The following is a 27,835-nucleotide window of genomic DNA, read 5'->3' as shown; positions in this document are numbered from 1 at the left end:
GGAAAAGCACTAGGTTCCGGCTTGCCGAGTTATTGAGAACAGAATGAGGACAAGCGCTGTCCTTGTTCTATTTTTGGTTGCTATTGCTCGTATTTCTAATTGCCCTGCACCTGGGGAAAGCCACCGCTGCCATGGCCATATTTATATACTGCTGCAATTTTTCGATCTGACAATGCTTAACCATATCATTCATTTTGCTTAAGTATTGTGAGACCGAAAAAATGCTGCAGTATAGAAACATGGCCATGGCAGCGGCCCCCTCTGCAGGTGCAGGACAATTAGAAATACGAGCAATAGCAACCAAAAAGAGAACAACGACCGCGCTTGTCCTCGTTCTGGTCCCACAAACTTCATTTTGGTACTCAGTGTGTTTTTTCTTCCAGTTACCCTCCGTGCCTTTCCTCCTCCTCCTCCTCCTTGGTAGTCAGGATCTGCAAGCTTTCTACCTGGCATTCTGTTAGAAATTCAAGCCTATTTTAGTAATGGTCCGGCTACATAAAGAATGTAAATTTTGTGCCTTTGATTAGACCGGTGACGTGTCCTCAGAACATCAACAAAGCTACACGTTACATTCCGTCGTTTCAACTCCTGCTCTAAGGAAGCCAGTGCCCTTACCTTTACGGTTGTCAGCTTCTTGCTTGCTGCGCTCACTTTCTCGGAGTTTTCACTGTCACAGAATACTACGCTCGGAGACATTTTTGCCAGCTGACTTTCGAGTTCCCCTGCATTCAGGAGAGATAATGTAACTGTCGGAACCGTATTTGTCATCATGGTACAGTTTTCCACAGATCAATAAGACATAGACAACCTAACATTGTTTTACAGATTATGTTATGGGCAACGTCTTTCATTCGATGGCGCAGTTATAAGGCTGGCTCTGTTTTTTCGTTAACACCCAACGCTCTTCTGAACATGTGCACTTGCATGCCTTCTTTTGGGGCCTCGCGTGAACTTTGGTTTTAAACCCTTCCAGGCTAAAGAAGTCGTGACGTGAGTGCGCAAAAGCGCACATCACTGTAAAGCTACAACGTGTTCACTGCGACTTGATGCTCCGTCAAATAAAGACGCCGAGCAAAAATCTAGTTACAGCTCTGCAGCTTACTTACGCCTGCCGGCGACACATCGCACGCGCTTAAGTCTCTTAAAGTTGTTTAACTCTGTGTAGAGGACAATGCCTTTCACCACATATTCTCCCTGGCCAGCATAATTCTACAGACGCCCCACTGAATGTCTTTTTTTTTTGTCAGAAAGCAGCGAATCAATATTCTGAGTGCGGTTTAGGCTCACGGCATACAGGAGAACAGCCAACACCGCCAGCCTTGGGAAACTTTGCTCATACCGCTTTCTCCGCAAAATAACAGCCCACTAGCTGTCATGACTACTGCTTGGTAGTGTTGTGCATAGTCCAGATTCTCTCGTAACAATTGTTGATCTGTAAAGTTGCTGACCTTTTCTTTCAGGATTTTACGTCGCACATTGTACTCCTTCGCTCGTCCGCAGCAGCAGATACTATCCTACCAGAGAGCTAATCACTTACTTCCAGTTAGGCTAGTCTTCTCGAACGTGACCTTCGCTCCGGCAAAGATTGCTCCAAAGAGAGCCACCAGCTGGTCGAGGCTGTTAACGCTAACAAAAGTCGCCACATCGCCCGGCACGAAGCCCAAGCTCTTCAGGCCAGCGGCGACGCTCCTGCCCTGGCGATCCAGCTCTGCGAAGGTGCAGCTCTCTCCCGAGGTGCCGTCCACCTGTGTTCGTTGGGGAGAGAACGCTACAGTGTTGGCAGACTGCAGGGAGAGAGTGAAACTCCGCTGTCAGAATGTAACATAACGAAAACCGGCTGGTTCTTTCCAGTTGACGTGAGGACCCTCCAACGGACTCGGAAGGTGCCCCTACCCTTGCTATCCATTAGGAGACCTCTACCGAGGGTGGAGGCTTCACATACACAAACTTTCACTAACAGTCCACGGCGTTTTCGCCGAAAAATAACTATACTTCAACCGTAGTAATATCAGGTAAAAGTCATTACTTGGGTTATCGCTTTGTTTGCGATGCAAGACGCGACCCGATTTATCTCGATTGACAGCATTCAGGCAGAGCTAATTCTACGTTGTTCCAGAGTGCTCTAGTAACTTTGCACGCTTTATCTCGAAAGTTCGCTGTCAGCTTTAAATGGAGCACGACCGAGAGCGGCGCGCATTCTGTTCGATGACCGCCGAGCACGCTTGTTGCTACGTCGCCACCAAGTGATTCAGTCCATTGTGGACGTAAGTCAGCCCAAATAAAGAGTTTTGTTTGGACACCTTTTCGCAGCCATTCTGCTCTCTGGACTGCAGTCACCACTTCGAGACATCTGGTGGAGGTGCTGGGTGGCATTCCATGTAAAGAAAATTTTGAGGCAAAATACACATGACCTGCACTGTCTCGAAGTAATTCAGCCAGTCTGTGCTTTCTGCTAATGCCGAGCTGCGTGTTGGCAGGTGCTGCCTTAAGTTTTGAGAGATGCGAAGTTAATTGATAGGTGTAACGTTAGGAGACAGAAAGAGGGCGTAGTGGGTCAGGGATCAAACAGAGGTCAATGACATCTCTGTCGATATCAAAAAGAATAACTGGGCTTTGGCTGGGCATGTAATGCGAAGGAGAGATGACCGGTGATCCTTAAGGGTAACAGATTGAATTACAAGGAAAATTAAGAGTACTAGGGGGCGGCAGAAAGTTAAGTGGGTGGATGAGAATTATAAGTTAGCGGGGTAGGGTTGCCGCAGCTGGCACAGGTCAGGGTTAACTGAAAAAAAAAATATGAGAGAGGCCTTTGCCCTGCAGTGGGCATAGTCGGCCGATGACGATGATGAAGAAGCTATCCTAGTTTGCGGCACTGATGCGACAGTTGTGGACAGAAAGGAGATCTAGAACGGGTCGCACAGAGCATTCTTTGGTGTCTTGCGTGAATTTTTTTCCTTAGTTTACAGATGCGGCTAGGCTTCGCAGACACACAGCAGCCAGCTGTCAATATTGAATTTTCATCAGCTGTCCTGAATGCTCATACTGCTACGCAGACATAAAGCAAACATAAGATGGCACTCTTAACCGGGATGGCAAGCTTATGGTACGGAGAGAGGGAATTGATCAATAACTCGAAGTGGGAACAGTGCTGGTCCCGGTTAGCGCAGTTGACAGAGCAACTGCTCGAGTGAAGCGGTGGTCCATGGTTTGAACCCCGAACCAGGACGCATTTTTCTTTAACTGCAATGTTTCTGGGGAAGCTGTATAGCTTTCCTTTGTAGCCGTATGGCTGCGGTTGGGCGGATGCAAATGAGTAATTACTCCCATATTATAGCAGCTTACAATTCTCGAATGTTCACAGTTTTTGTCTAAGAATGTTGGACTTGACTCCTGTAATTCAAGCAAACCTCAGTTGCAATGATTAGTGTTTCTTGCGTAAGTGACATAAGGATCAAATGAATGTTAGGTCGGAAACACAGCACATCTTCCAAATAATCGTCTATGGGCACCCGTTAGTGTATACCATGCCATTGGTATCGATCAATCCCGACGCGAAAAGGACATTGCAAAATAAATGAATTCGTAGTGCATCCAGTAAAATTGTTCGGCTTGATTAGTCATGGGCACCACAAGATGTTAACGTCATCTGCACACTTACTATTGCCGTTTTTTCTTCGTGCTGTCTCCACGCGTTTCTCATGAATGTTCCGAAATCAACATTTGGTACTTCGAAAGTGCTCGTCAAATACCTTACGACTCCATCTTCAATGACAATATGATCGGATCCGGCAGATAACTTCTGGTTGTTCTGAAAACAAGAAAAAAATCGCGTATGAGAAATGTTCTTTCCAATCACATAAGCGGTAAATTTGGCGACACATGTATAGATACACTACTCTGCAGAGGCTGGCAGTTATGATAAAGCCACCAGTTTTGCAAGACTCTCATAAATTAATGTACGTTTGAGATAATAATAGCCAAACTTACGTTAGTGTTTGCCTCATTATTCAGTCAAAGGGCCAAAGCCTATTACTTCCATCGTTATTATTTATTCACAAAAATTATGATATCTAGGTTGACGACTAACATGGGTGCGGGCCTTCTCTTTTTAAGTAAAGGAAGAATGTCCCTAGAAATGGCACCTTGATTCTCAACACAACAATTAGAACAATTATAATCTCAACAAAGCAATTAGAACGCGCAATAAACAACATACAGAATACAATGCACAAGCCAAAAGGGCTAATATTGATGTAATATGGAATATAAGCACTAAGCAAAGAGCGAGCATAGTCGCAGAAAGTGCTAAATTTTTAATGAACACAATCAGACGACAATACAACATTTTCAGGGACCATAGAACGCCCCGCAGTATTTTGGCATGCGTTGCGACCAAGCACGGCTTCCATTTACTCTTATACTGACTGCTATATACAAACTTTCACCGTGCTCCAAGATATGGCTGCAGCGCACCACCTACTTCTGCGGCTCATTTACATAGAGTGGTGGTAAGGACATCTGCGCTATTTCGAGCGCACATATCCTGTTTATAATCGTCATCTTATATTCACATAACCTGTGACATTATGTAGTTTCTGAATATCAATATACCGCCATCTAAATATGTCTCCACGAAGCGGCTGCCGCCTGCGTATCAGCCCTGTTGAAAGATCTGCAGGGAAGCCTATTACAGTCGAAATTGGCCCCACGCACGGCTCCGACGCTTCGTTTACAAATTCGGGGCATCTTATAAAGCTACGTTAAGACAGACACCTATGATTGGAATGTACGTTGCACAATCTAATGTGTTGTCACAGTGGTCACATTCGTCGGTGCGTGTGATTAAGAGCTTCCTAAATTTATCTATGTTTGAAGCCTATTTCTACATTCACGTGCGACCTTAAAACGCCTTTATAATGCTAGCGGGATTTGTCAGCTGCCTTCTATTTTTCAGCTCCAAGGCCAGTTCTTTTGCGGCTTTAGTTATTTTTGGACATTAAATAACACTGTGAACAGATTTGAGCTGATCAAGTCTTAGTACCCACTATCAAAAGCTCGCACAACTACAGCTTTCTTTTCGGCATTACTTATCACGATTTGATAAAGGTTCTAAAGTTAAGTATTTTGTTTCGACAGCTTCTGTTATACCAAGCAAATTCTGAATCTATGCAGTGTCGCCTAAGGTGGCGACCGATCATTAATGAAAGCAACATGTGTGTTTAAGCAAGGCAGCAAAGGGGGCTAGTTGGTTGTACATATTGATGGAAAAAACGCGCTACAACGTAGAAAGAGTGTTTAAAACAAAACAAAGTACACAGGACAAGTGCGCACAAGGGACAAGCACGCTTGTCCTGTGTGCCTCGTTTTGTTTTGTCATTTCTTTCTAGCGCAACGAGTTTTTTCTATCCATGTGTGTTTGTCTGACCTGGTGCTAAGCTTATCAGGGGTGTTGCGCTTGGGTAATGGGTCTCTGACCAGACATTGGGTAAACGCAATTACCTTGTTACATGGCGCGTATTGGCCACCGCTGACCGTACGCCCAGGACGAAGTCAAGACGGGCGCTGACTGTCTGAAAAACTGCATCGATATTAAGAGCTCGTGCTGTCATTTACCTGTGGGCTCATCCCATATGTCACGCTCAAATTTAAGATTTTCGAGCATTACATTGCTCTCGCGTTCTACTGGTTAATAATTCAAAGTTATCTTCTTTCTTATCTTATATATCGCTAGTTCCTGTTCAAATTTTTTCCTGCTCATTGTGAGCTCCCACTTAATGAATAGCGCTTAGTGTGACAGGCCAACGTGTTTTGGGCGTATCGGCGTGCATAGAAATTATCCTAGAACGGTATGAACGGAAAAGTTCAATCATTAGAATTTGTTTCCACTAAACAAATCTTTAGGTCATGGCACTCAGAAATGCAAGAGCTAATATGACCAAACGTTTATCTTCTTCGCAAACACACTATGCAGAAACTGAACTGGAGATGTTATTGTGTAATAAAATCCAACGACATCTAAATCCTGTCCCGCTTACGTAAGCAATCATCATACTCATAGAGGAAGAATTTCTGCACAATTCTATTCTTAAATTTGATGGTGACCTCTGTGTTTCGTCTACTGATGCATATTCCCCACTGTAACATTCCGGATGTGCCCGAGGTAAAGCGTTTGCTTTGACACCAGCAACTTTGAAATATAGCCCAAGGTGAGCGACATTTTGAGTTCCTAATGTGAAAATTATCATGATCACATGGGAGCCCAGTTCTGACTCCTCGGTGGTGATAGTTTATCAGGTGGGAGGATAAGGGCCGAAGCGTGACTAAAAGGTTCGCGAACACAAAGCTGTGTCACAAATAGAGGGCAGTCTACAGACGGCAGCACTATCTGCGACGCGAAAGGCTTCTAGTTCACTCGTTCGAGGAAGTTCACTCGTTGCCATAACAACTAACATCGGTTCATTTTTTGAATCACTTTCACCTTGGAACTCACAGATGTGTCTGCATCTGCACTTTATGACACCTTAAATTATGTGTGCTACCACCCACCGAGCGCAACGGTGGAGCTTTCTCGCGAGTTGTAAACCCTTCTAAGCATTCCATCTTAAACCTTAAACCTATCATAAGCACCACCGTCTCTGGTAGGGCAAGTTTATTTTTGAGAAAATATCTTCTGTTCACGAATTTTATTACATTATTCAGTGGCAACTACCTTAACTTCCCATCTATTCAACTTACCACTCTATTTGCCAGGACTGGTGCTGCGAATTCTAAGATGCTTTCTCAAACCCTTCCCACTGGGCCTGACCTAGTGCACTCCAGCAGAGTTAGGTCTTTCGCCAGTTGGTATTCTTGATTTAAGCTCATAGTTTTTTAGCACAACGGTACACGGCCAAATACAAAAAACAGATGGGCGAACACACCGCTGTGTTCGCCCTTCTTTTTTTCTTTCCTCTTCCCTTCTTTGGCCATGTACCGTTGCGCTGAAAAACTATGTGGTAGTGCACTCCTTGTGCTGTTCGCCCTTCTTCTCTTCCTTCTTCCCTTCTTTGGCCGTGTATCGTTGCGGTGGAATACTATGAGCTAGTTCACTCCTCGTACTGCCTTCCTGGGTCAACACCGGCTGTATTCTACATCTCGCGGACACAGTCAGGCGCGAAGATTTCCGCGCTGCCCTTAACCGCCAATTTCTGGCTGAGTGGCGCCATGTGAACGTCACCGATGACGTGATGGCACTATTAGGCTGTATCACGTGATATTGGAAACAACGACCACCCATGTGATCAGCGCTGGCCATGTGACCCTTCATCATGATATCCCCGCGAGCATGTAGCCGTCCGTTTGTCCGTCCGTGACTGTGTGTGTGTGTGTGGGGGGGGGGGGGGGGTGCCTGTGTTAAAGTAGTTATTAGTTACCCGAGGTTGCTCGGGAAGAGCAGCATGCATCACACAAATTTCACGGGTGGCAGATCCTGTTATCCCAGAGCAGTGGCGCATCGCTTAACCGCTGCACCACTGCGCCAGGAGTGGTATGAGGACTCCCAGGGATCTATGAACGTTAAGAAGAAGAACAATTCCGTATATACAAGCATTATCCGATTACATATCGCGTCATACCCTCAAGGCGGAACGCGGTTCGCGGTAAGGCGGCGACTGCCTTCACGAAGTTTGCGCGCAGATCAGAAGGGGTGCGGCGGCGTCGCGGCGCCTGCTACGCGGAGCCATACAGAGGTAGAATTGCCAGCTACGTGGCTTCGGGTTACAACTCTCAGGAGCGCGCGGTCACTGCGTTCACAAAGTAAGCAGGAGGGCTACGCCTTTGACACGTTAGCAGTCTCAAGTGTATCTGCCGACTTTTTTAGTAGTACCAGCATCAGCACAAAGTGTTTTTTTTTTCATTTCCTCTTGTATACGACACGGATAGCTTCTTCGATCACACTGTCCAGATAAACGGGAAATTCTTCAAAGATGAAGTTGACATATTTATTTAAAAACCTGTTAGCAGGATAGAGTCAAACTTGGTTCACAAAAACGCTAAAACACACCAGGAAAAAAATAACCACAATGTTGCCGGCTCACTTGTTGCAGCAATTATTCTTGCTGCTGGATTACTTCGTCTTCTTATCGCATTGCTACCAAGAAACATAAGCAAAAATACCACGGCACACTGCTTCCGCTTTAGTGCAAGTTTACTTTGAATGTTTATTGTATCAGATACGACGTGTCTCACGAAATAATGATTGAACGACGATCACTGTGTGGCAGTACTTGCCATGTTCTACGGATTTCAACGGCTCAGTACATGAAAGAAGAAGAGAATCTCGGCAAAACACATACCAGCAACCTGCCGGGAATCTGCACCAGTGCACGTCTCCGCAGGCTAAAAATAACTGCATGATTCATGTTTGTGAATGTAAGTAATGAGTCTGCTCTGCAAGGAGCCAACACGGTTCAAGTTGTTTACCTTTTATTTTTAATTATGAGGCTATATTTCATGCAGCCTCAAGTTTTTCACAAATAATGTCCTACCACATGACCACATGATACAACAGAATAGGGCAGAAGAGTTGCATGTGCTACACATGAAACGCTCCAAATTTAAACACGAGCTTCCACCGCAGGCATAAACCCAAAGAAGAAAAATGATAAAACCACAGAGTTCAGCCTTCACCCATAACAGAAGGTGCTATCTACCCGCTGCAGCGGCAACAATTCACGTGCCCTCATTGCAAGTGTTTCGACCTGTTTAACCGCACCTCACTGTAAAAAGCAAATTTGAGAGCACACGCGGTTAAAAAGGCCGCCAGTAATCCAGATTGCGTCAAAAAAATAAGTATGAACCCTTCAGGAGGTATATAGCAAGCCAGAAATTTCGAATATAATAACAGAGCTGCAGATGCTATGCAATGCTGGAAGCCTTCACTGACGCACTGGCGTGCGCATATGTGTCTGCTGGCATTTGAGCAAGTAGTATTATTGCCACGCAGAGGGAATGGCAAGCAGATGGAACATCAAGCCCATTCAAACAATTCAGGCAAAAAGTAATTATTGAGAAAAATGTAAACAGAGCTAAAAAATTGAGAAAGAAATGAACCCCCGCCAAACTGTGACGCAGGAAGATATGCGGGGAGCTCTTTACTACTTGCGTTTCTTGCGACTCTGTCCTTCAACGAAGTGATCGAGAAGCGTGCACCCCCCCATACAATGTAATAAGCATGTCCAACATCCTTTCAAAAAACTTTTGAATATTGCAAAACTGGAAAGTACTGGTTTAGGTGTATTTAAAGCAATAGTCTATTCTTTCCATATGTAGCAAAGTCTTGTTTTTATAGCGTTTCTATAGCTCGCATCAAGCAGTTAAGACCGCCTTAGAAAAGCAATAAGGAACTCTTTTGACGATAGCAAAAATGTTAATAGCAAGAAAATGAAAGCCTGCAGACGGGAGATCTGCGGATATATTGATTGTTGTTGCGATGTCTTACAATATGCAAAAAAAATGCGTTCATTAACTATTTTCTGTTCAAAAATGTTTTTGAATTTTTCGGTACGAATAACCCAGCCTGTTAGCTGGGTGGGGATCCCACGCTTGGCCACGGACCATTTATCACAAAGTTTGCTCTATCAGCAAATTCCGTTGACTACAAACACAGCAGAAGTACTGACGGCGAACACCATGAATGGTCTGTACATAGTGAAATGACTTCAGTTTTGGATCTCAGCAGCACCGACAATATGACAGCGGATCAAGGCAACGACTCTTGGTGGAATTTCTGGCATCGTCGTGTGCCCGGGCGAAATAATTTTGTACTTAGAAACGTCCCAGCAACACAGTGAGCGGCTTGAGCAAGTACTGTCAAGATTGAACAATATGGGTGCGCGCTTTGAAAAAGACAAATGTCGGTTTGGGGCCATCAGTGTGGAATTCCTAGGAAAATGCATTGATGTCCAAGGTGTGCATACAAATGGAGCGAAGGATAAGCCCATCATAAACGCACAAGAGCCTAAAACCAAAGCTGAGCTCCTGGCATCATTAGGGCTGCTTGCTTTCTACGACCGCTTCCTCAAGGACACGAGACATTGGCCACAACACTCTATATGCTATTCCACGAGGCAACGCAATGGATATAAAGGAACGAACACTACAAGGCTTCAGAATAGCTCATGGAGCAAATTAAACGTTGCACAGCGCTTGCTCACTACGACAAACGCAAGCCTTTTCTCCTAACATGCTACGCTTAGCCCTACTCAGCTGGCGCCGTGTTGTCACAGATTGACGAGAGCAGAAGGAAAGCAACCATCCTTGAGTGTCCCGAACGCTCTGTAGAGCTGAAAAAACTTATGGACAGTTAAATCGAGAAGGACTTGCAGTAATACTTGCTGTTGATTTCTTCACGAAATGTATAACTGGAAGACCGGTGACAACCATCACGGATCACGAGCCATTATTCAGCATTCTGTTGTCGAGAAAACCGCTTTCACAAGTCCTATTATCTCACATTACGAGATGTTGCCTGAAGCTGTTCGCCTATGACTACGACCTTGTTTACAGAGAAGGCCATCGCAGTCATAACGCAGATGCGTTAAACAGTGCCCCTGCAAGAAGACGACGAGGATCCATCGCCTCCTGCGATGTTCTAGTACTAGAATGTGCGGTTGATATCCAACTTTCACCTCAACGCAAGGCAGGGTTAATGAGCGAAGACAGTACACTGTCAGCGATTTTTCAATCCGCCCAGTAAGGAAAGCAGCCAGCACTGAAAAGCTATGACTGCCGACACTATGTGAAGCTAGCGCCCGAGCTGTCAACTCTTCATTGGTGCTTACTCAGGGTCTCACGAGTGATAATTTCAATGCAGGATGCCCCGAAGCTCTAACGATTATTCACTCAGGACACAGAGGCATCGTCGCAAAAACGGCTTATGATAGAGCTTACCTTTGGTGGTCTAGTCTCAGCAAGGACACAGAACAGGCTGTACAGGAGTGCATACCATCCCAGTACAACTTAAGGACGCCAGCGAAGACGCCGCTTCCAGAATGACCAACAACAACAGAACCAAAGGATACAATTCAAATAAATTTTGAAATGCTCATCGAGGGCTGCATGTTCTTGCTTACCGTCGACAAATTCAGCAAACCCCTTGAAGTACGAGAAATGGCGAGCATACATTCGCAGCACCTAATTAGAGTGCAAAAACATTTTTACAACCCTCGCTGTATGTAGAAAAATCGGCACCGACAACGGAACGCAGCTTGTCTCAGCGGAAACAGAAGACTTTAAAACGAAACTCAGTGAAAAATATCACAAGTGCTCCATGCCATCCTTCCTAGAACGGTCAAGGGGAACGCATCGTCTTCTAACTGAATCATGTGCTTACAAACGAGGAACGTAGCCCTACCGCCTGTCAACAGTCACGATTTCTACAAAAGCAGCACACAACAGTACATGCCGGCAAGAGGAAAACACCAACCATGGTGATGCTTGGTCGTGAACTTCCGACCGCATTAACGTACCTGAAGCCGTCGGACTCCCACCAAAAGAAGGCGGGAAGAAATGACCGACTACGGATTCATAAACATCACATCGTTTACGTAAGGAACTTCGCCAGCGACCCAGCTTGGTTAAAAGAAAGAAACTTTCATCAAACAGGCCGGCAGTCGGCCTTTGGTCAGCATGAACAGAGGCGTCACGCGACGACACAAAACTGAGGTTCATACGACGAGGCAGCAAGCAACTAATGACAACGCTACTGCAACAGTGCCACCGAGCAACCGTACTCAGTCTTCGCTGCTGCCGTTGTTCCAACTGGACAGTCGCACTCAGCAAGAGGCACCCTCTACAAGTGTTCCATACGGCTACGATGCACTTGGGCAAGTTCCATTCATTGATTTTCTGAAAGGGCCACCTATAATAAAATAAGGTGCTGCGCAATTCGTAGGCATACTCACATCATGAATGTCAGTTTAATACTATCGCTCGAGAGGACATTATGTAACGGCTGTTTGTTACCACAATTAACCAATGGGGCCGAAACGCTGACGCTGACGAACACAATGGAACATAAATTGAGGACAACGCAGGGAGCTACGGAGAGAAAAATAATGGGTTTAACGTTAAGAGACAGGAAGAGAGCAGGATTGGTCAGAAAACAAACTAAAGGTGGTTATATCCCAGTCGAAACCAAAAAGAAATGTGCATGGTGTTGTGCTCGCGCTTCCTTCCTAGTGTGGAATTCGGCGAAGTTGGGCATGGGGAGGATTCCCTGAAGACCACCGGGAGGGTGGCTGAACCCTCTGGGGGAGACGTGACTGCAGGACTGCCAGAGGGAACGACGACAGTAGCGTCCCCACTTGTTCGAACAGGAATGCCGGTAGCAGTGACGATAGCGTTCCCCTGGCGACGATAGCGTTCAACAGGAATGCCGGAAGCAACGACGATTGCGTCCCCATAGCGACGATAGCGTTCAACAGGAATGCCAGCGACGACCATAAGCGTATTCGTTCCGGTCCTCGCAACGACGAAGTGCGGTATCAGTGTGGTCCCCTTCAGTCACGCTGTATTTGAACAATTGCCCAAGTGCCGCACCTTCGACAGAGCTTCCGCGTTCCGGTAACCAGTGCAGGATATTTCAACACCTGCTGGGAGACAGCCTGCATTCCTGTGTCATGCAGGTGCCCCCCTGGTCATCATGGGCGCGGTCCGGGCGCACGTGCGCGGCCACCTGGAGGCCGCGGGGACGACAATGTGACCGGGTCCTGTTCCGTTTCCCTCGACCGAGCTGCGAAGAAACATCAGGATCGCCCTGCCGTGGGTGGTACCATCAGTGCCATCGTGTGAATGGACATCATTCTTCAAACTGTATTCCCCAGCTAGGGATCCGGGGAATACGAAGAGTATTTAAGGAGCTGCTGGTTTGATGCCAGGGGAGAGCCCCCTTCTTGAGAGGTATCAGAGACTCCCGACTCCTAAGAAGCTCTCTTTACTGAGAAGCACGCTCAGTTGCCCGTACTTGTACATAATGTAAATAGTCCTTGTATAAAGTTTTCCAAGTTTTCTTCCTCCGATCGTCCTCGTCTCTTCTCCGGCCCAGTCACGCTACCTGAAGCCCAACAACTGGTGGCAGCGGTGGGATGTGTACGTGAAGTTACCGGCTCCAACGGACCTCGGCAGCTACGGGACTGACAGGCGTCAGCTATACCTTGGCAGGGTGAGTGCCCAATGTTTTCCGTTCATTTCGCCAGACTGTACTATCACAGGCAGATGCTAGGTGCGGATTCCTGTTGTCTGGGAAATTGATTTAGGGAAACTGCTTTGTCCACTTCAAGCTAGGGGTATTGTTTCAGTGGGCTTGCTAACGCAGGGTAGAACTCACGATCGAGAAGTTAAAAGTGCAGGACCTGCTCGAAATTTGCCAGGAGCTGGGGATTTCGCTACGTTCTGCGAAAAGAAAAAAAGAAATTCTCGAGGTTACGTGGCAGGAGGAGGTGACTACTGAGGAGGTCGACGAGGCTTTGGAAACGATTGTTGGACGAAGAAAGAAAAAGAAGAGCTTCGGTTGGCTCAAGAAAGACGGGAATTGTGTGAGCAGAAAGAAAAAGAAGAGCTTCGGTTGGCTCAAGAAGGACGGGAATTGTGCGAGCAGAAAGAAAGAGAAGAGCTTCGGTTGGCTCAAGAGAGACGGGAGGTCCGTGAGGCAGAGGAAAAAGCGAGAGAACATGCTCGAAAAATGAAGGAGCTCGAAATCGCGTCGAACGGAGGGAACCTGGCGCGTCTTAGCCCTGTAGCTTCAGTAGAGGGGCAAGGGAGGCAGAGATTGCAGAATCTCGTGTCACCATACCGCGTGGGAGGCGATATTGCACTCTTTTTGGTAAATTTAGAACGCGCATGCGGGAACGTGCACATCAACAAGAGCGCTTGGTCTGAGAAGGTACTTCCTCTCCTTCCGTGCGAGGCGGCCGAAGTGGTGGCTCGCCTCTCGCGGGAAGAGTGTGATGACTACGAGAAGGTAAAGAGCGCACTGCTTAGAAAGTACCGGCTTTCTGCTGAAGCCTTAAGGCAGCGATACAGGCTGGCAAAGAAAGGCGGAGAGTCGCATACTGACTTCGCGTACCGGCTTAAAGTCAACTTAAACTAGTGGCTTAAGACCGCTGAGGTGCACGGAAGTCATGACAAGGTCCTGGAGTGCATCGCACTAGAGCAGTACTATAGCGCGATTCCAGAAGATCTGAGGATATGGCTGCAATATAGGCTAACAGATATAGACCTAGACAAAGCAGCACAGCCCGCAGACGAGTATTACGTTCGCCGAAACCTCCAAAGCAAGGCACGGTACGATAACAGGTTAGGAAAGGGAGAAAGCTATTTAAAGAGAATCCCCGACCGAAGGGTACCCCACAAGCACGCCGAGATCGCCGAACAGAGGATGCGGGATCAAAAGGAGGAGGTAGCGAAAATAAGATGGAGTCACCCAAATCTGCCGATTCGCCGAAACAGCAGGCACTTGGAGCTCGCGCGTTTGAAGTGCGAAAGCCCATTGTCTGCTATAATTGCAACAAGGAGGGTCACATCTCAGTGAACTGCAAACAGCAAAAGATGGCATTCGCGTGCATGCGAGAGTCGGAGGAAAACCTTAAATATCTGGAGCCATACATGCGGGACGTGGTTATAAATGGCAAGAAATTCAGGGCACTGCGGGATTCAGCGGCTACCATGGATGTTGCTCACCCGTCGAGTGTTTCCTCCACGGACTACACCGGCGAATGCGCCTGGATTAAGCAGGTCGCCGAAGAACAGAGTGCATGCTTGCCTATAGCGAACGTGACCCTAGAGGGGACTTTTGGCAGGCTAGACACAGAAGCGGCAGTTAGCGCAAACTTGCCCACACACTTGCCCTACCTGTTTTCGAACAAATGCGAGCAGCTGCTGAAAGAGAAAGGTCTCTCTTTCACCTCGGGCTTGGCTTGCATGGCGCTAACACGTTCTCGAGCGCGAAAGCTCGCAAAGAAACCCGACTGCGCTCCGATAATTGAGCAGGCACCGAACCACTCTCCCGACCAGCCGGGGGATCCTTGCAGAAAAACTGATCCGTCTAAACCACATGAGCATGACCATGAAGGTGTTCCCGAACAAGCGGTAGCTCATGAAATCCAAGGAACTGCCGATTCCGTAGAGATTGGGGCAACAGGAACCAACGCGAAGGGTTCGATATTAACACCTGCTTCGACTTGTTGGGAGGAGTTGACTAAGGTTGATAGGAAAGCACTTATTGCAGAGCAGAAAAACGACCCATCGTTAAGAACTCTAAGCAATAAGGTGAGCGAGGGAGTCGCTAGAAAGAACATCAGCTTTCATGAGAAATCAAGCCGTCAGTACCGGAAATACTGCGACTCAAAGGGACGCGCATATGAGCAACTCCTAGTGCCTGAGAAGTACCGGCGGCAGCTTCTAGAGCTCGCACACGGATATGCATGGGCGGGCCACCTGGGCATAATGAAAACAAAAGCTAGATTGGCCCTCGAATATTACTGGCCTCGCTGCTGGAAAGATGTGGAACAGCTTGTTAGATCTTGCGACACCTGCCAGCGGGTCGGCAAGTCGACGGATAAATGGAAAGCACCCATGACACTAGTTCCCATAATTACGGAGCCCTTTCGGCGTCTTGTAATAGATACTGTCGGCCCACTGCCAGCGTCCAACTCTGGCTGTCGCTACATTCTGACCTCACTGTGCGTGGAAACCAAATTTCCCGAGGACTATCTCTTGAAGGATCTGAGTTTCGCATGTGTTGTAGACGCCCTTTTGGCAATTTTCTCTCGTGTGGGGTTCCCTGCAGAGATACAAAGCGATAACGGGAGCGTGTTCACAAGCTGCTTGACAACAACGTTCTTTGAACGGTGTGGGATTAAAATAATCTGCAGTTCCATTCACCACCCTCAGTCAAATCCAGTCGGGCGTATGCACTAAGTGCTAAAGCGGATACTTAGGTCTCTGTGTTTTGAGCATAACGTAGATTGGGAAGGCTGCATTCCAGCAGCACTCTTTGCAATGAGATCCGTCTCCCACGAAAGCACAGGATTTATCCCCGCTGAACTAGTCTACGGGCGTGACTTGAGGACCCCATTGCGCATGCTAAGGGAGTCATGGGAGGGTTACGGAGAAGATCCCTGTGTAGCGGAATACGTCCTGAAACTACTGGAAAGACATGCGAAAACCAGAGACCTCGCGGAAGCAAATGTCAGAGCAACGCAGTCACTGTCTAAAGTGTACTACGACAAATCGGCACGCAAGCGCACCTTTCAACCTGGTCACCAGGTGATGTTGCTGCGTCCGTCAAAAAGGAACAAGCTTGAGGTGCAATGGGAAGGGCCAGCTAAGGTGGTGTCCAAGCTTTCGGACACCAACTATGAGGTCAAATTTAAGAACAAACACAATCGGATAATCCCAGTAATTTGATGAAGCCTTATGTGCAGCGTCAGGCCATGGTTAACATGGTGCTGAACATGCCAGAGGAAGAGATCTCGGACATACCTTATGCCCCTCATGAGGACGAGCAAGCAGCGAATGCGCTACTAAATTCAATCGACAGAGAGCCACGTTTGTCGGAAAATCAACGAGGAGACAAAAAAAGCGTCGTCCGCGACTTTGAGGTGGTGTTTTCAAACAAGCCAGGAAAAGCAACCCTCGTCGAACACGACATTCAGCTGTCAAGCGAACAGCCAATCAGGAGCAAACCGTACCGTGTCTCTCCAAGACGAAAAGAAATCATTGACACTGAGATCCGCCGTATGTGCGAACTTGGCGTCATAGTGCCCTTTGAAAGTGACTATACGTCACCAATCATTATTGTAGAGGTTCCAGGCAAGGATCCGAGACCTTGCGTGGACTACCGGAGACTGAATTCAATCACAGTGGACCAGACCTACCCCATTCCGAACATTGAGGAGAGGGTTGAAACAGTCGCTAAATCAGAATATATATCCACACTGGATTTAGTTCGTGGTTACTGGCAGGTGCCACTCACTGAGCGTGCCAGCAGGTACGCAGCATTCGTGTCCCCCGCGGGCACGTTTCGCCCTGTAATGTTGAGCTTCGGCTTGAAAAATGCTCCGTACTGTTTTTCAAAGCTAATGGACCAAGTACTGCGGGGACTTGCAGATTTAGCTCTCCCCTACCTTGACGACGTGGCCGTTTTCTCACAAAACTGGGAGGAGCACATTGAACACCTGCGTATTGTGTTGAGTCGACTGCTTGAGGTTGGTTTAACGGTAAGGGCGGGAAAATGCCACCTGGGGTGCGCCGAAGTGAATTATCTTGGGCACGTGGTTGGACGAGGCCAACGCAGACCTGCAGAACTTAAAGTGGCTGCCGTGGTGGAGTACCGTCGCTTAACCACAAAATCGGAACTTAGGGCTTTTCTTGGCCTAGCAGGCTATTATCAGCATTACGTAAAGGGCTACTCTGATTTAGCCAGCCCCCTGACCGACGCGCTGAGAAAAAGTGAGCCTGCCAATCTTTCTTTCAGACCAAAAGAAAGAGAAGGCATTTCAGAGTCTGAAAACGGCTTTAAGCGAGCGCCCAATACTGGCTGCGCCAGATTTCTCGAAACCCTTTATCATACAATGTGATGCCAGCGACCGCGGGTTAGGCGCTATTCTTTGCCAGGAAAGCGATGGCAGGCGCACACGGCCTGTCCTTTACTTGAGCCGCAAGCTCAGCACGCGGGAAGAGGCGTATAGCACGTCTGAAAAAGAATGCGCATGTCTCGTTTGGGCGATAGACAAACTGGCATGCTACGTCTCCGGGTCCCGTTTCTCAGAAGAAACGGACCATTGCCCTTTGACTTGGCTGCACAATATGTGGCCCAAAAATGGTCGTCTACTGAGGTGGAGCCGGACACTCCAGCACCACAGCTTCGAGGTTCGCTACCAGAAAGGCAAGCTCCACACAAATTCCGACGGGCTAAGCCGAGCCTTTTATCTAAGAAAGATTTTACAAAAGGGGATGTCCCCCAAACTTGTAGTTTTGGAGGTTTATTTCAAATTCTATTCCTAATGAAGAGCGCATATCTCCCACTTTCTTCACAGTAATGTTGTTCATAATCTGGTAACATACCTAGGAGTACGCTTCCTTATTTGGGCCAAGGATAAGTAAGAGCGAGTGGTGTAACGTACCATGACTCTAGGTATTGGGGCGGGCAAAATTGAACGCCACATCGGCCAAATGAAGTCACCTATTCCCGTACCGCGTGCCCTGTAAGCACCAACCTGATTTCATTTAGCGAATTTTTTTTCCTATCCAAGTGCGCCTCGAGCGGGAGCACACGCCTTGGACATGTGCCCTGTCAATACTACCCGTCGGGAGACACCATGTGTCATGAGTTCGTTCAGGCAAAACATTTGATCTCTTCAAGTTTTAGTTGAAGTTTCTTCCTAAGTGCAATTTTGGCCCTGAGTTTTGGTCTGGCGGGATCAGTGGGTTCTGAGGGCACGTGCTTTTGTCAGGTGTGGTTGGGCGTCTGTGATCCCTTTTGGCTAGCATTGCAGAGAATTTCCCAAAACGGCCATCTGACGAGGGAAAACGATGCCGAGTTTCAGCACTGAAGGTCATCAGAATACCCCCAAAGAGCATCTGATTCCTGGCACGCCCAGTCAGACGAGCTACGTGCGAGCAGTTCCTCTTCTGGGCGCAGTATCTGGCGGCGGGTGTGCTGTTGGGCTCGAGCTTCCTTCCTGCTGTGGAATTCGGCGAAGTTGGGTACGGGGAGGATTCCCTGAAGACCACCGCGAGCGTGGGTGAGCCCTCTGGCGGAGATGTGACTGCAGGACTGTCAGAGGGGACGACGACAATAGGGTCCCCACGTGTTCGAACAGGAATGCCGGAAGCAGCGACGATAATAGCGTCCCCACGTGTTCAACAGGATTGTCAGCGACGACCATAAGCGTATTCGTTCCGGTCCTCGCCACGACGAAGTGCGGTATCAGTGTGGTCCCCTTCAGTCACGCTGGATTTGAACAATTGCCCGAGTGCCGCACCTTCGACACAGCTTCCGCGTTCTGGTCACCAGTGCAGGATCTTTCGACACCTGCTGTGAGACAGCCTGCATTCCTGTGTCATGCAGGTGCCCCCCCCCCCCCCCACCCCGGGTCAACATGGGCGCGGTCCGGACGCACGTGCGCGGCCACCTGGAGGCCGCGGGGACGACAACGTGACCGGGTCCTGTTCCGTTTCCCTCGACCGAGCTGCGAAAAAACATCAGGACCGCCCTGCCGTGGGTGGTACCATCAGTGCCATCGTGTGATTGGACATCATTCTTCGAACTGTATTCCCCAGCTAGGGATCTGGGGAATACGAAGAGTATTTAAGGAGCTGCTGGTTTACTGCCAGGGGAGAGTCTCCTTCTTGAGAGGTATCGGAGACTCCCGACTCCTAAGAAGCTCTTTACTGAGAAGCACTCGCAGTAGCCCGTACTTGTACATAATGTAAATAGTCCTTCTATAAAGTTTTTCAAGTTTTCTTCCTCCGATCGTCCTCGTCTTTTCTCCGCTACAGTCACGCTACCTGAATCCCAACAATGAACAGGGCATGCAATCTGAAGCCATCATAACCCATGGTCCCTTAGGGTTTCGGACTGTATTCTAAGAGAAGGCAACTGTAGGAAGGATAGTTAGAAGATAAAGTGGGCCCGATGAGTTTAGGAAGTTTCCGGTAATAAGGTAGCTGCAACTGGCACAGGACAAGGTTAACTGGAAAGAAGATATATGTACTATGAGAATCACATTCACCTTGAACCACGTGCAGATTGTTTCACCTCATGCGTAGCTTCTTTGCTGTTTTCACAATGACATACTGTGCCGATGAAAGCGGATTCCTTACGCCTGATATCTAAACTGTGACCTTCTTGGTCATATTGGATCGCTATTGCCGGAGTTTGAGATGGCCCCTTAGCCCATGTGCAAGGAGCGTAGCATGCGCATCACGACTGTTCTGTTTTGACCGACCTTCGTTTCTTCTCTTGCATGGTTTCTCATGAACACGCGCCGCGAACTTTACGCACAGTCGTGAGCACGCTTGTCCCGGTTATCAAGCCTGCGGAATTTAAAGCAGCTACTGAGTTTCATCGAAAATGCTTGCATTCGAGCGCTGCAGCACAGGCATGCACGCCGCACAGGCACAGGCACCGTGCAAATAAGAGAGTAGATAGCTGCGCTGAAATTTTTGTTCGGACGCCGCTGCAGGGCTCTACACAATCCATGTACCGACTACACTCTGGGAGTGCAGCAGCTATACCACGCCGCTTAGCGAGCAGCCACCCAGTTTTCTCACAAATCACTGGTTCGGTGATCCGCACATCACAGCAAGACTCATCTAAACCTAAATGCAGGGCCCTAAATGGGAGGGCGGCTGCAATTAATGTCCGACATTCTACGCCTAGTGATGTTTCTCGGTACGGTACCGAAAATCCCATAGTTAACTAAAAGCTGGTGGGCTTCTGTGAGGAAAGGGAATGGTGAGCCAAGTTTCTCATGGATGGTGCGGGCAATAATCGTGAATAGGATGTGTGGGAACTGTGATACAGGATAACTGTAGTCTGTTGTACCCAGAGAGCGATTTCAACGTGACTTACGGCCCTAAGTGTTTCGCACCAGGCATCAGTAAACAGCTCTTGCACAGCGATTCCAACCCAGCCTACGTTTAGTGGCTTAATGGCTTCTGAGGGATCTTGACCAGGAGGAGAAACTGAGCAGTAAACGACGGCAACACAAGAAATTTGTTTATACCACGCATTCGGACTGCTCTGCTCCGTTTGGTCGCGCCACTGCAGAGACAAGACTCCGGGGCCATACTGCCAGCGGCGGAAAGATTGCGACCGACGCCACGGTCTGCTCCCAGAAGCTGGGATCCAACATACGAAGTGCTGGGCCGCATGCGCGTCTCATAAACAAACCCGCGCCAAGTTGCCCTTCGTCCCTGGGCGGTCCTCCTGACCCTCACCCACGGCTACGTAATGTGACGTGAAAACATAGGTACAACGTGTAGGAACCTGGGGAACTTTTACTCTATTTATAGAGAGCACCACCATGTATCAGCTCTCTTCTGTCGACAACCCGCAATCTGTAAACTTTTGCATAAAGCTCTTCGTCTTCCCGCAAGTTCGTATCTCTGTTGACTCGGGCCCGACACCACGCCGGAGGCGTCGATGTCGCTGACCAAGCCCCAGCAACAGTGGTGGCAGCGGTGGGATAAGCCGGCGTCAGCTATACCGATCTGGTAAGTGCCGCGTGTTTGCTTCTCGATTCGCCAGATTTCTCTAACGCAGAGGGTCGTTAGTTGAGTCTGGTGCATTTAGATCACTGCTGAAAATTTTCCACAGGCCAACAATTGGGTGTTCTGTGTACAAAATTTAGCGGAGGGCATACGGCACAGAGCTCCAAGTCAGAATAAACAGGCTTAAAGTCCAAGACCTTCTTCAAATCTGCCAGGAGCTGGGCATTTCAGTTGGCTTAGCAAAATGCAAAAAGCAAATTTTGGAGCTAATGCAGGTAGAGAAGGTGACTGAGGAAGGAGCCGATGAGGCTTGGAAGGCAGTTCTAGACAGAAAAGAACGCGAAGAGAAAAAGGAGCGGCCTGTAGAGCTTGAGCGGAAAGCGCAGAGAGAGCAGCTCGATAGAAAAAAGGAAGCCCAACAAAGAGAGCATGAACCGCAGATGAAAAAAACTCGAGATAGAAGCTCCTCGAATTTCTACGGGGTGCGCTGTTTTTTTATGTAGACAGCCCTAAATGAGGGACCTTCTGCAGCCGTTTAGGGTGGGCGAGTGCATAGCACTTTTTCTCGTGGACTTCGAACGCACATGCGAAAAAGTAGGCTTTGAAAACCACGAGTGGCCACAGAAATTGTTGCCCGTACTTTCATGGGAGGTTTCCGAGGTAGTCGCACGCCTTAGCAACAAAGATGCACAGGACTACGACAAGGTGAAAGCGGCGCTGTTGCGGAAATACCGTCTTTCGACTGAAGCGTTTCGCCAGTGGTTTAGACATGCGAGGAAGGGGTACAGAGTCCCGCCAAGGATATGCTTATCAGATTAAAGCTAACCTAAAAGAATGGCTGATGAGCGCCGGGTGCATATGAAGATCACGACAAAGTGGTCGACTGCATTTCCCTGGAGCAATTATATCGAGAAATTTCGGAGGACACTAGGCTCTGGGTGCAGGATAGAATAACAACTAAATCTGGGAAAGCAGCCGAACTGGCTGAAGATTACTACACTGGCAAACATTTACGCTCGAAATCGGGAAAACCGGAAAAAAATCGGCAGAACAGACTATGATTCCCGCAAGCCCAAAGGAAGAAGACTTCCTTCTTCTCATAAAAATTTTCAAAGGAAACCTCCGCAAATACGGGAGAGATTAATAGAGTACAAAGATGAATCTACCAAATCAGCAGAATTATCTGGGTCACGTGGTGACAACACAAGCCCATTGGAGGCGCGAAAGGCAGTTATTTGTTCTAACTGCAAAATACGAGGCCATTTGACTATAAACTGCAAAAAGAAAGTCGTTTTCGCGAGTATTAAGAACTCTGACGAAAACCTGCGGCTTTTGCAGCCGTACATGCAGCACCTGTTAGTAAGCGACAAGAAAGGCAGAGTTATCAGAGATTCTGCGGCCACCATGGATGTGGCTCATCCGCTGTGCGTTTCTCCTGAGCACTTTACTGGGGAATGTGCGTGTATCCGGCAACTGGCAGAAGAGCAGAGTGCCTACCTGCCGCTTGCGAAGGTAGTTATAGAACGTCCTTTCGGAAAATTGTACACTGAGGCGGCAGTTTCCGCTAGCCTACCTGTTCATTTTCCTTATCTGTTTTCTAACAAATCTGTGCAGATGCTGAGCACGTACAGGGCAGTCGTTCTCCAATAATATAGCGTACATGGCGTTAACCCGATCAAGGGCACGCAAACTGTCCGGAACGCTAGACTGCACACCGCTAGTGGCATCGTCAGTAGATGCAACAGCGGAACCAAGGACTGTTTCGACAGGCGTTCAGCCTCGCGCTTCAGATGCCGAGGGTAAGTCGAGACAGCGAACGGAGAGCAGAGAAGAAGCTATCGCTCTAGCTGGAGAAAAACCGAACGTAGGCTCTGTGTTGACTCCTGTAACCAACAGTGTGAAGCACCTCGCTCAGCTAGACGAAGCGACGCTTGTTGCCGAGCAGAAAAGTGACGCTTCACTGAGTACTCTGCTAGAGAGTGTCAAGCAAGGGTGCTCAAAAAAGATCATTTCGTTCTATGAAAAACAGGGTCTAATGTACCACCGATACTGTGAAACTGAAGGACGAGTGTACGACCAGTTGTTGGTCCCGCTGAATTGTCGTGAACAGCTTCTCGACATTGCACACAGCAATGCTTGGCAGGCCACTTAGGCATCCTAAAAACGAAAGCGAGGTTAGTACAGTAGTACTACTGGCCCGGTTGCTGGAAGGAAATCGAGGAGCTTGTTCGCTCGTGCGACACGTGCCAAATGATTGGAAAGTCCACTGACAAGTGGAAGGCGGCCATGAAATTTGTCCCCATAATTACTGAGCCATTCCGTCGGCTAGTTATTGACATCGTATGGTCGCTGCCTGTATCAGAGTCGGGTTGCTGCCATGTTTTGACAGCGCTATACGTCGCCACAAAATTTCCAGAAGCAATCCCCTTGAAAGAGTTAAGTTCAACCTGCGTTGCTGATGCCCTATTGGCGATATTTTCGCATGTCGGATTCCCGTCAGAAATCCAAAGTGACAGCAGAAACGTGTTCACTAGCTGTCTCACGACGACATTCCTTGAACGATGTGGAATTAAGGTCGTGCACAGCTCTGTTAACCACCCGCAGTCGAACCCAGTTGAGCGACTACACTCCGTCTTGAAACGCATTTTAAGGGCTCTTTGTTTCGAGAACAAACATGACTGGGAAGGTTGCGTTCCCGCGGCAATGTTTTCCCTGAGGTCGGCTCCTGACGAGAGCAAAGGTTTCAGTCCGGCCGACCTTCGTCTACGGAAGTAACTTGAGAATGCGCTCCGATTGTTGCGAGAATTGTGGGAGGGCCAAGGAGAGGATCCTAACGTGGTTTCCTACGTGTTACAACTGTTGGAGCGCATGGGGAAAACCCGTGAAATGGTTGAAAGCAATATGACAGCGGCGCAGACGCTTGCTAAGGCGCGCTATAACAGAACAGCCTGAAGGCGAACTCTCAAAGAGGGTGATGAAGCCATTTTGCTTTGCCCTTCGAAAAAGACGCCGCTAGATGTCCAATGGGAAGGGCCAGCCAAAGTGGTGTCCAAGCTTTCAGACACAAATTATGAGGTGAAACTTGAAGAAAACATTCTAAAGTGTACCACAGTAATCTCATGAAGCCTTCCATTCTGCGAAAGGCGCTGGTAAACCTAGCACTTAACCTACCAGAAGAATAAATTGCTGAGATTCCTTGTATGACAACTGGAGACACTACAAGCAGCGTCCTGCTGGCCAAGATTGAGGCAGAACCAAATTTAAATAAACCCAAAAGGGCCACTTAGGACAGGTAGTCCGAGATTTGTAGTCCTGTGTTGTCTGTCTTTCTGTGTCCTCGTTTCTTTGCGCTACGTTTTTCACCTTGAAGTTATGAACCAACAAGCCCAAGCATATACCCTTCCGAGATTTTTCATTCGTCTTTTCAGACAAACCAGGCAAAACAAACCTGATAGAGCATGACATCGAACTGACGGAAGAACTAATCCGTCCCAAGCCGTACCGCGTATCTGCAAAACAAAGGGAAATAATGGAGGCTATAATTCACAGGATCTGCGACCTGAGTGTGATAATCTAATCTGAGAGTGACTTCACATCACCATTGATATTAGTTTAAGTGCCACGCAAATACCTGAGGACTTGCATAGATTACCGGCGTTTACGCTCGGTAACAGTTGATCAGAAGTACCCTATACCCAATATTGGACAGGGTGGAGACAGTATCCAAGGCCACGTACATTTCAACCTTGGACCTTGTTCAAGTTCCGCTTACTGCGCGTGCGAGTCGCTATGCAGCTTTTATTTCACCGTTACGGACTTTCCGCCCAGTGATGCTTAGGTTTGGGCAGAAGAATGCTCCTTGCGGATTCTCCCGTCTGATGAACCGCGTTCTAGACGGACTAGAGAAGTTCGCTCTTCCGTACCTCGATGATGTAGCGGTCTTTTCCAATACCAGGGAAGATCATCTAGATCACCTGCGAATTGTGTTGGAAAAGTTTATGGAAGCAGGGCTCACTGTGAGTGCGGAGAAATGTCACTTGAGCTGGGAGGAAGTCAGTTACCTGCGGCATAATGTTGGGCGGGGTAAACGCCGACCATCTGAACTCAACATAGCGGCCGCGGTCGACTATCCCGGCCTGACAAATAAAACTGAAATGAGGGCATTTCTTCGCCTGACTAGTTATTACCAACGTTACATCCAGCAGTATTCTGAGATTGCAATTTCCTTGACAGACTCTCTTCGAAAAACAGCATCGGTCGCTACGGTGATTCACTTATTTCTAGACGTTCACTTAAGGGCCAAGCAAGTCAAATGGCGATCTGCAGAAAGGGCCTTGAAGGGGGTTCAATAGGGTTCAGAAATCCTGCTGGTCGAGTGGGAGGGGTCCTTCGTCACTGACAATCTCGGCAGGACCTCACATAATGTGCGACATCGGCAGACAGTAGGGGCCAGTAATACGTGTCTTGAATGCAAAGAGGGTCCGAGAAAATCCGAGCTTTCTTTCTGTAGGCTCGTCCTGTGAAGCGTGTAGAACTTCTTCACGCAGACAAGCAGGTACAAGGAGGTAGGCTGTTTTCTTCGCTGCGAAGTTCTTCATCTCGAGGACATAATTATGTACGCATAAGCAAGACAGTCCTCGCTTGACTGAAGCGGGGGGTGAGGAAACCTTGCCTTCCAAGTACTCGGTGAGGCGTTTTAGGCCGGGGTCCGAGAGTTGCTGCTGTGCAAAAGAGCTGCGGCTGATAGGTTCGAGGAAGGCGTCCTCATCGTCGCCCGGCGGTGGTGCAACTGAAGGGTCTCGCGAGAGGCAATCAGTGTCAGAGTGCTTGAGTCCGGACTTTTAAACGAAGGTGTCGTCAAACTCCTGGGGGCAAAGACTCCATCGAGCGAGGCGGCCAGAGGGTCCTACAAATTGGCAAGCCAGCACAGCGCGTGGTGATCGCTCACCACCTTGAACGGTCGTCCGTACAGGTACCAGCGGAATTTCGACGTAGCCCATCTGATGGCAACGCACTCCTTCTTAGTTGTCGAATTGTTAGCCGTGGCCTTGGAAAGGGAACGGCTAGTATATGCAATGACTTTTTCCAGCCCGTCGCTTTCCTGAACAAGTACGCCGCCTAGCTTCCAGATGATGTCAGGACGGCGCCTTGGCCCACGCTACTTGCGTCGGTATGATCTTCAGTATCGGTGTTTTCATCAAAATGCGTGATGATCGGTGGGGACCGATACGTCGGTACGGGCAGTGACAAAGAATATGGCCGGCCTCACCGCAATGGAAGCACAACGGCCGCTTGTCGGAAGTCCTCCAGGCGTCGCACTTGCTGTCGCTTGAGCGCCGCTCATAGACTGAAGGGGCGGGGGCAGGGAGGAGGCGTTCGGGAAGAAGTTGTGCATGTCGGTGAGGACGTAGGGGTTGTCGTTGGGGCTGTAGAGTGTGTACTGCAGCGGCTTAGGTGATGGCCTGGGGTTCTGTGGCCGTCGGGGGGCCAAGTGCCTGTTTCACTTCTTCCCTACCGCATCCTTGAGAGTCGCTGCATGGGGCTTTGGGGAGGACGGCATTAATCGGCGTAGCTCCTCGCGGACGCTTTCGCGGGTAACTTCCCGCAAGTTATCGCTGGTAGTGGTCGTCGTGTCCGGACGGATTGCACAGAGAGAAGGGTGCTTATACTGCCGAGCCCAGACGTTGAGGGTCTTCTCGACCGTGCTGGCTTCTTGCATGAATTCAACCAATGTTTTTGGCGGCTGGCGGACGAGGCCTGTAAAGAGGTTGTTCTTTTCCGCCGCCCATTAAAAATTGAGCTTTCTTTTTATCGTCATCTCGTGGTCGGCGCTGCGAAAAAGGCGCTTCATCTCTTCAACGTAACCGCGGACGGGCTCGTTTGGAAGCTGGATTCTGGACTCTAGGAATCGTTCGGCTTTTTCATCACGACACTGGTGAACACCTTCAAAAGTTCCTTCTTGAATAGCTCCCATGTCGTTAGGGGCCACTCGTGGTTTTCCTACCACGTACGTGCTCAGCCCCTCAGTGAGAAAAATACCTGTCCAATTTTTGCCGCATCATTTCACTTGTTGAATGATGCCACGCGCTCAAATTGGTTCAACCATTCTCCGGGGTCTTCGCCTAGGGATCCATTGAAAGTGGTGGCACCCGCGGCTGTTACAGTATGATCGGTGTCGACATCTTTTGCGAGGTTGTGGTGCTTGTAGCAGAGTCTTTTAGTTGTCGCGTGCGGTCCGGCAGGTTCAAGAACTCAGGCTGTTCTCCCTGGAGACGTCGGCTTGTTAGGTGAATTGTGTGCTCCTCCTCCGATGCGAAACGAAGCGGGCTGGCGTCGCGACATGAAGGGGGCGTCCGGAACATGGAAGGCTACCCCGCACCTCCACCAGATGTCACGGAGTGGTGACGCTAATGAGGAGGGATGTAGACGGCCAAAATTTCTTCTAAAATAAAACTGTTTATTGCGGCGGACCTTCGCCCACAATAGACTGAATAACTCGGCGGCGTTGAACCGGCAAGCATGCTCGGCGGTCGTCGAACCGAATGGCCCGCCGCTGTCGACCGTGCTCAATTTAAAG

At 48.6% G+C, this 27,835-nt stretch overlaps 1 protein-coding gene across 1 annotated transcript in view; it reads right to left on the bottom strand.

Moving 5' to 3' along the window:
* Positions 1 to 26,977, bottom strand: part of LOC144129752 (uncharacterized) — a 53,641-nt gene extending 26,664 nt beyond the window's left edge. The window contains exons 1-6 of the mRNA XM_077663831.1: positions 26,774 to 26,977; positions 26,578 to 26,728; positions 25,926 to 26,047; positions 3,659 to 3,808; positions 1,538 to 1,745; positions 616 to 722 (exon numbers count right to left, since the gene is read on the bottom strand). Coding sequence (XP_077519957.1) covers positions 616 to 722; positions 1,538 to 1,745; positions 3,659 to 3,808; positions 25,926 to 26,047; positions 26,578 to 26,728; positions 26,774 to 26,977 — 942 coding nt within the window. The remainder of the gene's footprint in view (positions 1 to 615; positions 723 to 1,537; positions 1,746 to 3,658; positions 3,809 to 25,925; positions 26,048 to 26,577; positions 26,729 to 26,773) is intronic.
* Positions 26,978 to 27,835: the final 858 nt, after the last annotated feature.

The sequence above is a fragment of the Amblyomma americanum genome, chromosome 4 (genome assembly GCF_052857255.1).
Source record: "Amblyomma americanum isolate KBUSLIRL-KWMA chromosome 4, ASM5285725v1, whole genome shotgun sequence".
NCBI lineage: Eukaryota > Metazoa > Arthropoda > Arachnida > Ixodida > Ixodidae > Amblyomma > Amblyomma americanum.
The sequence above is the reverse complement of the archived record's forward strand: the minus strand, read 5'-3'. Positions and strand labels throughout refer to the sequence as shown.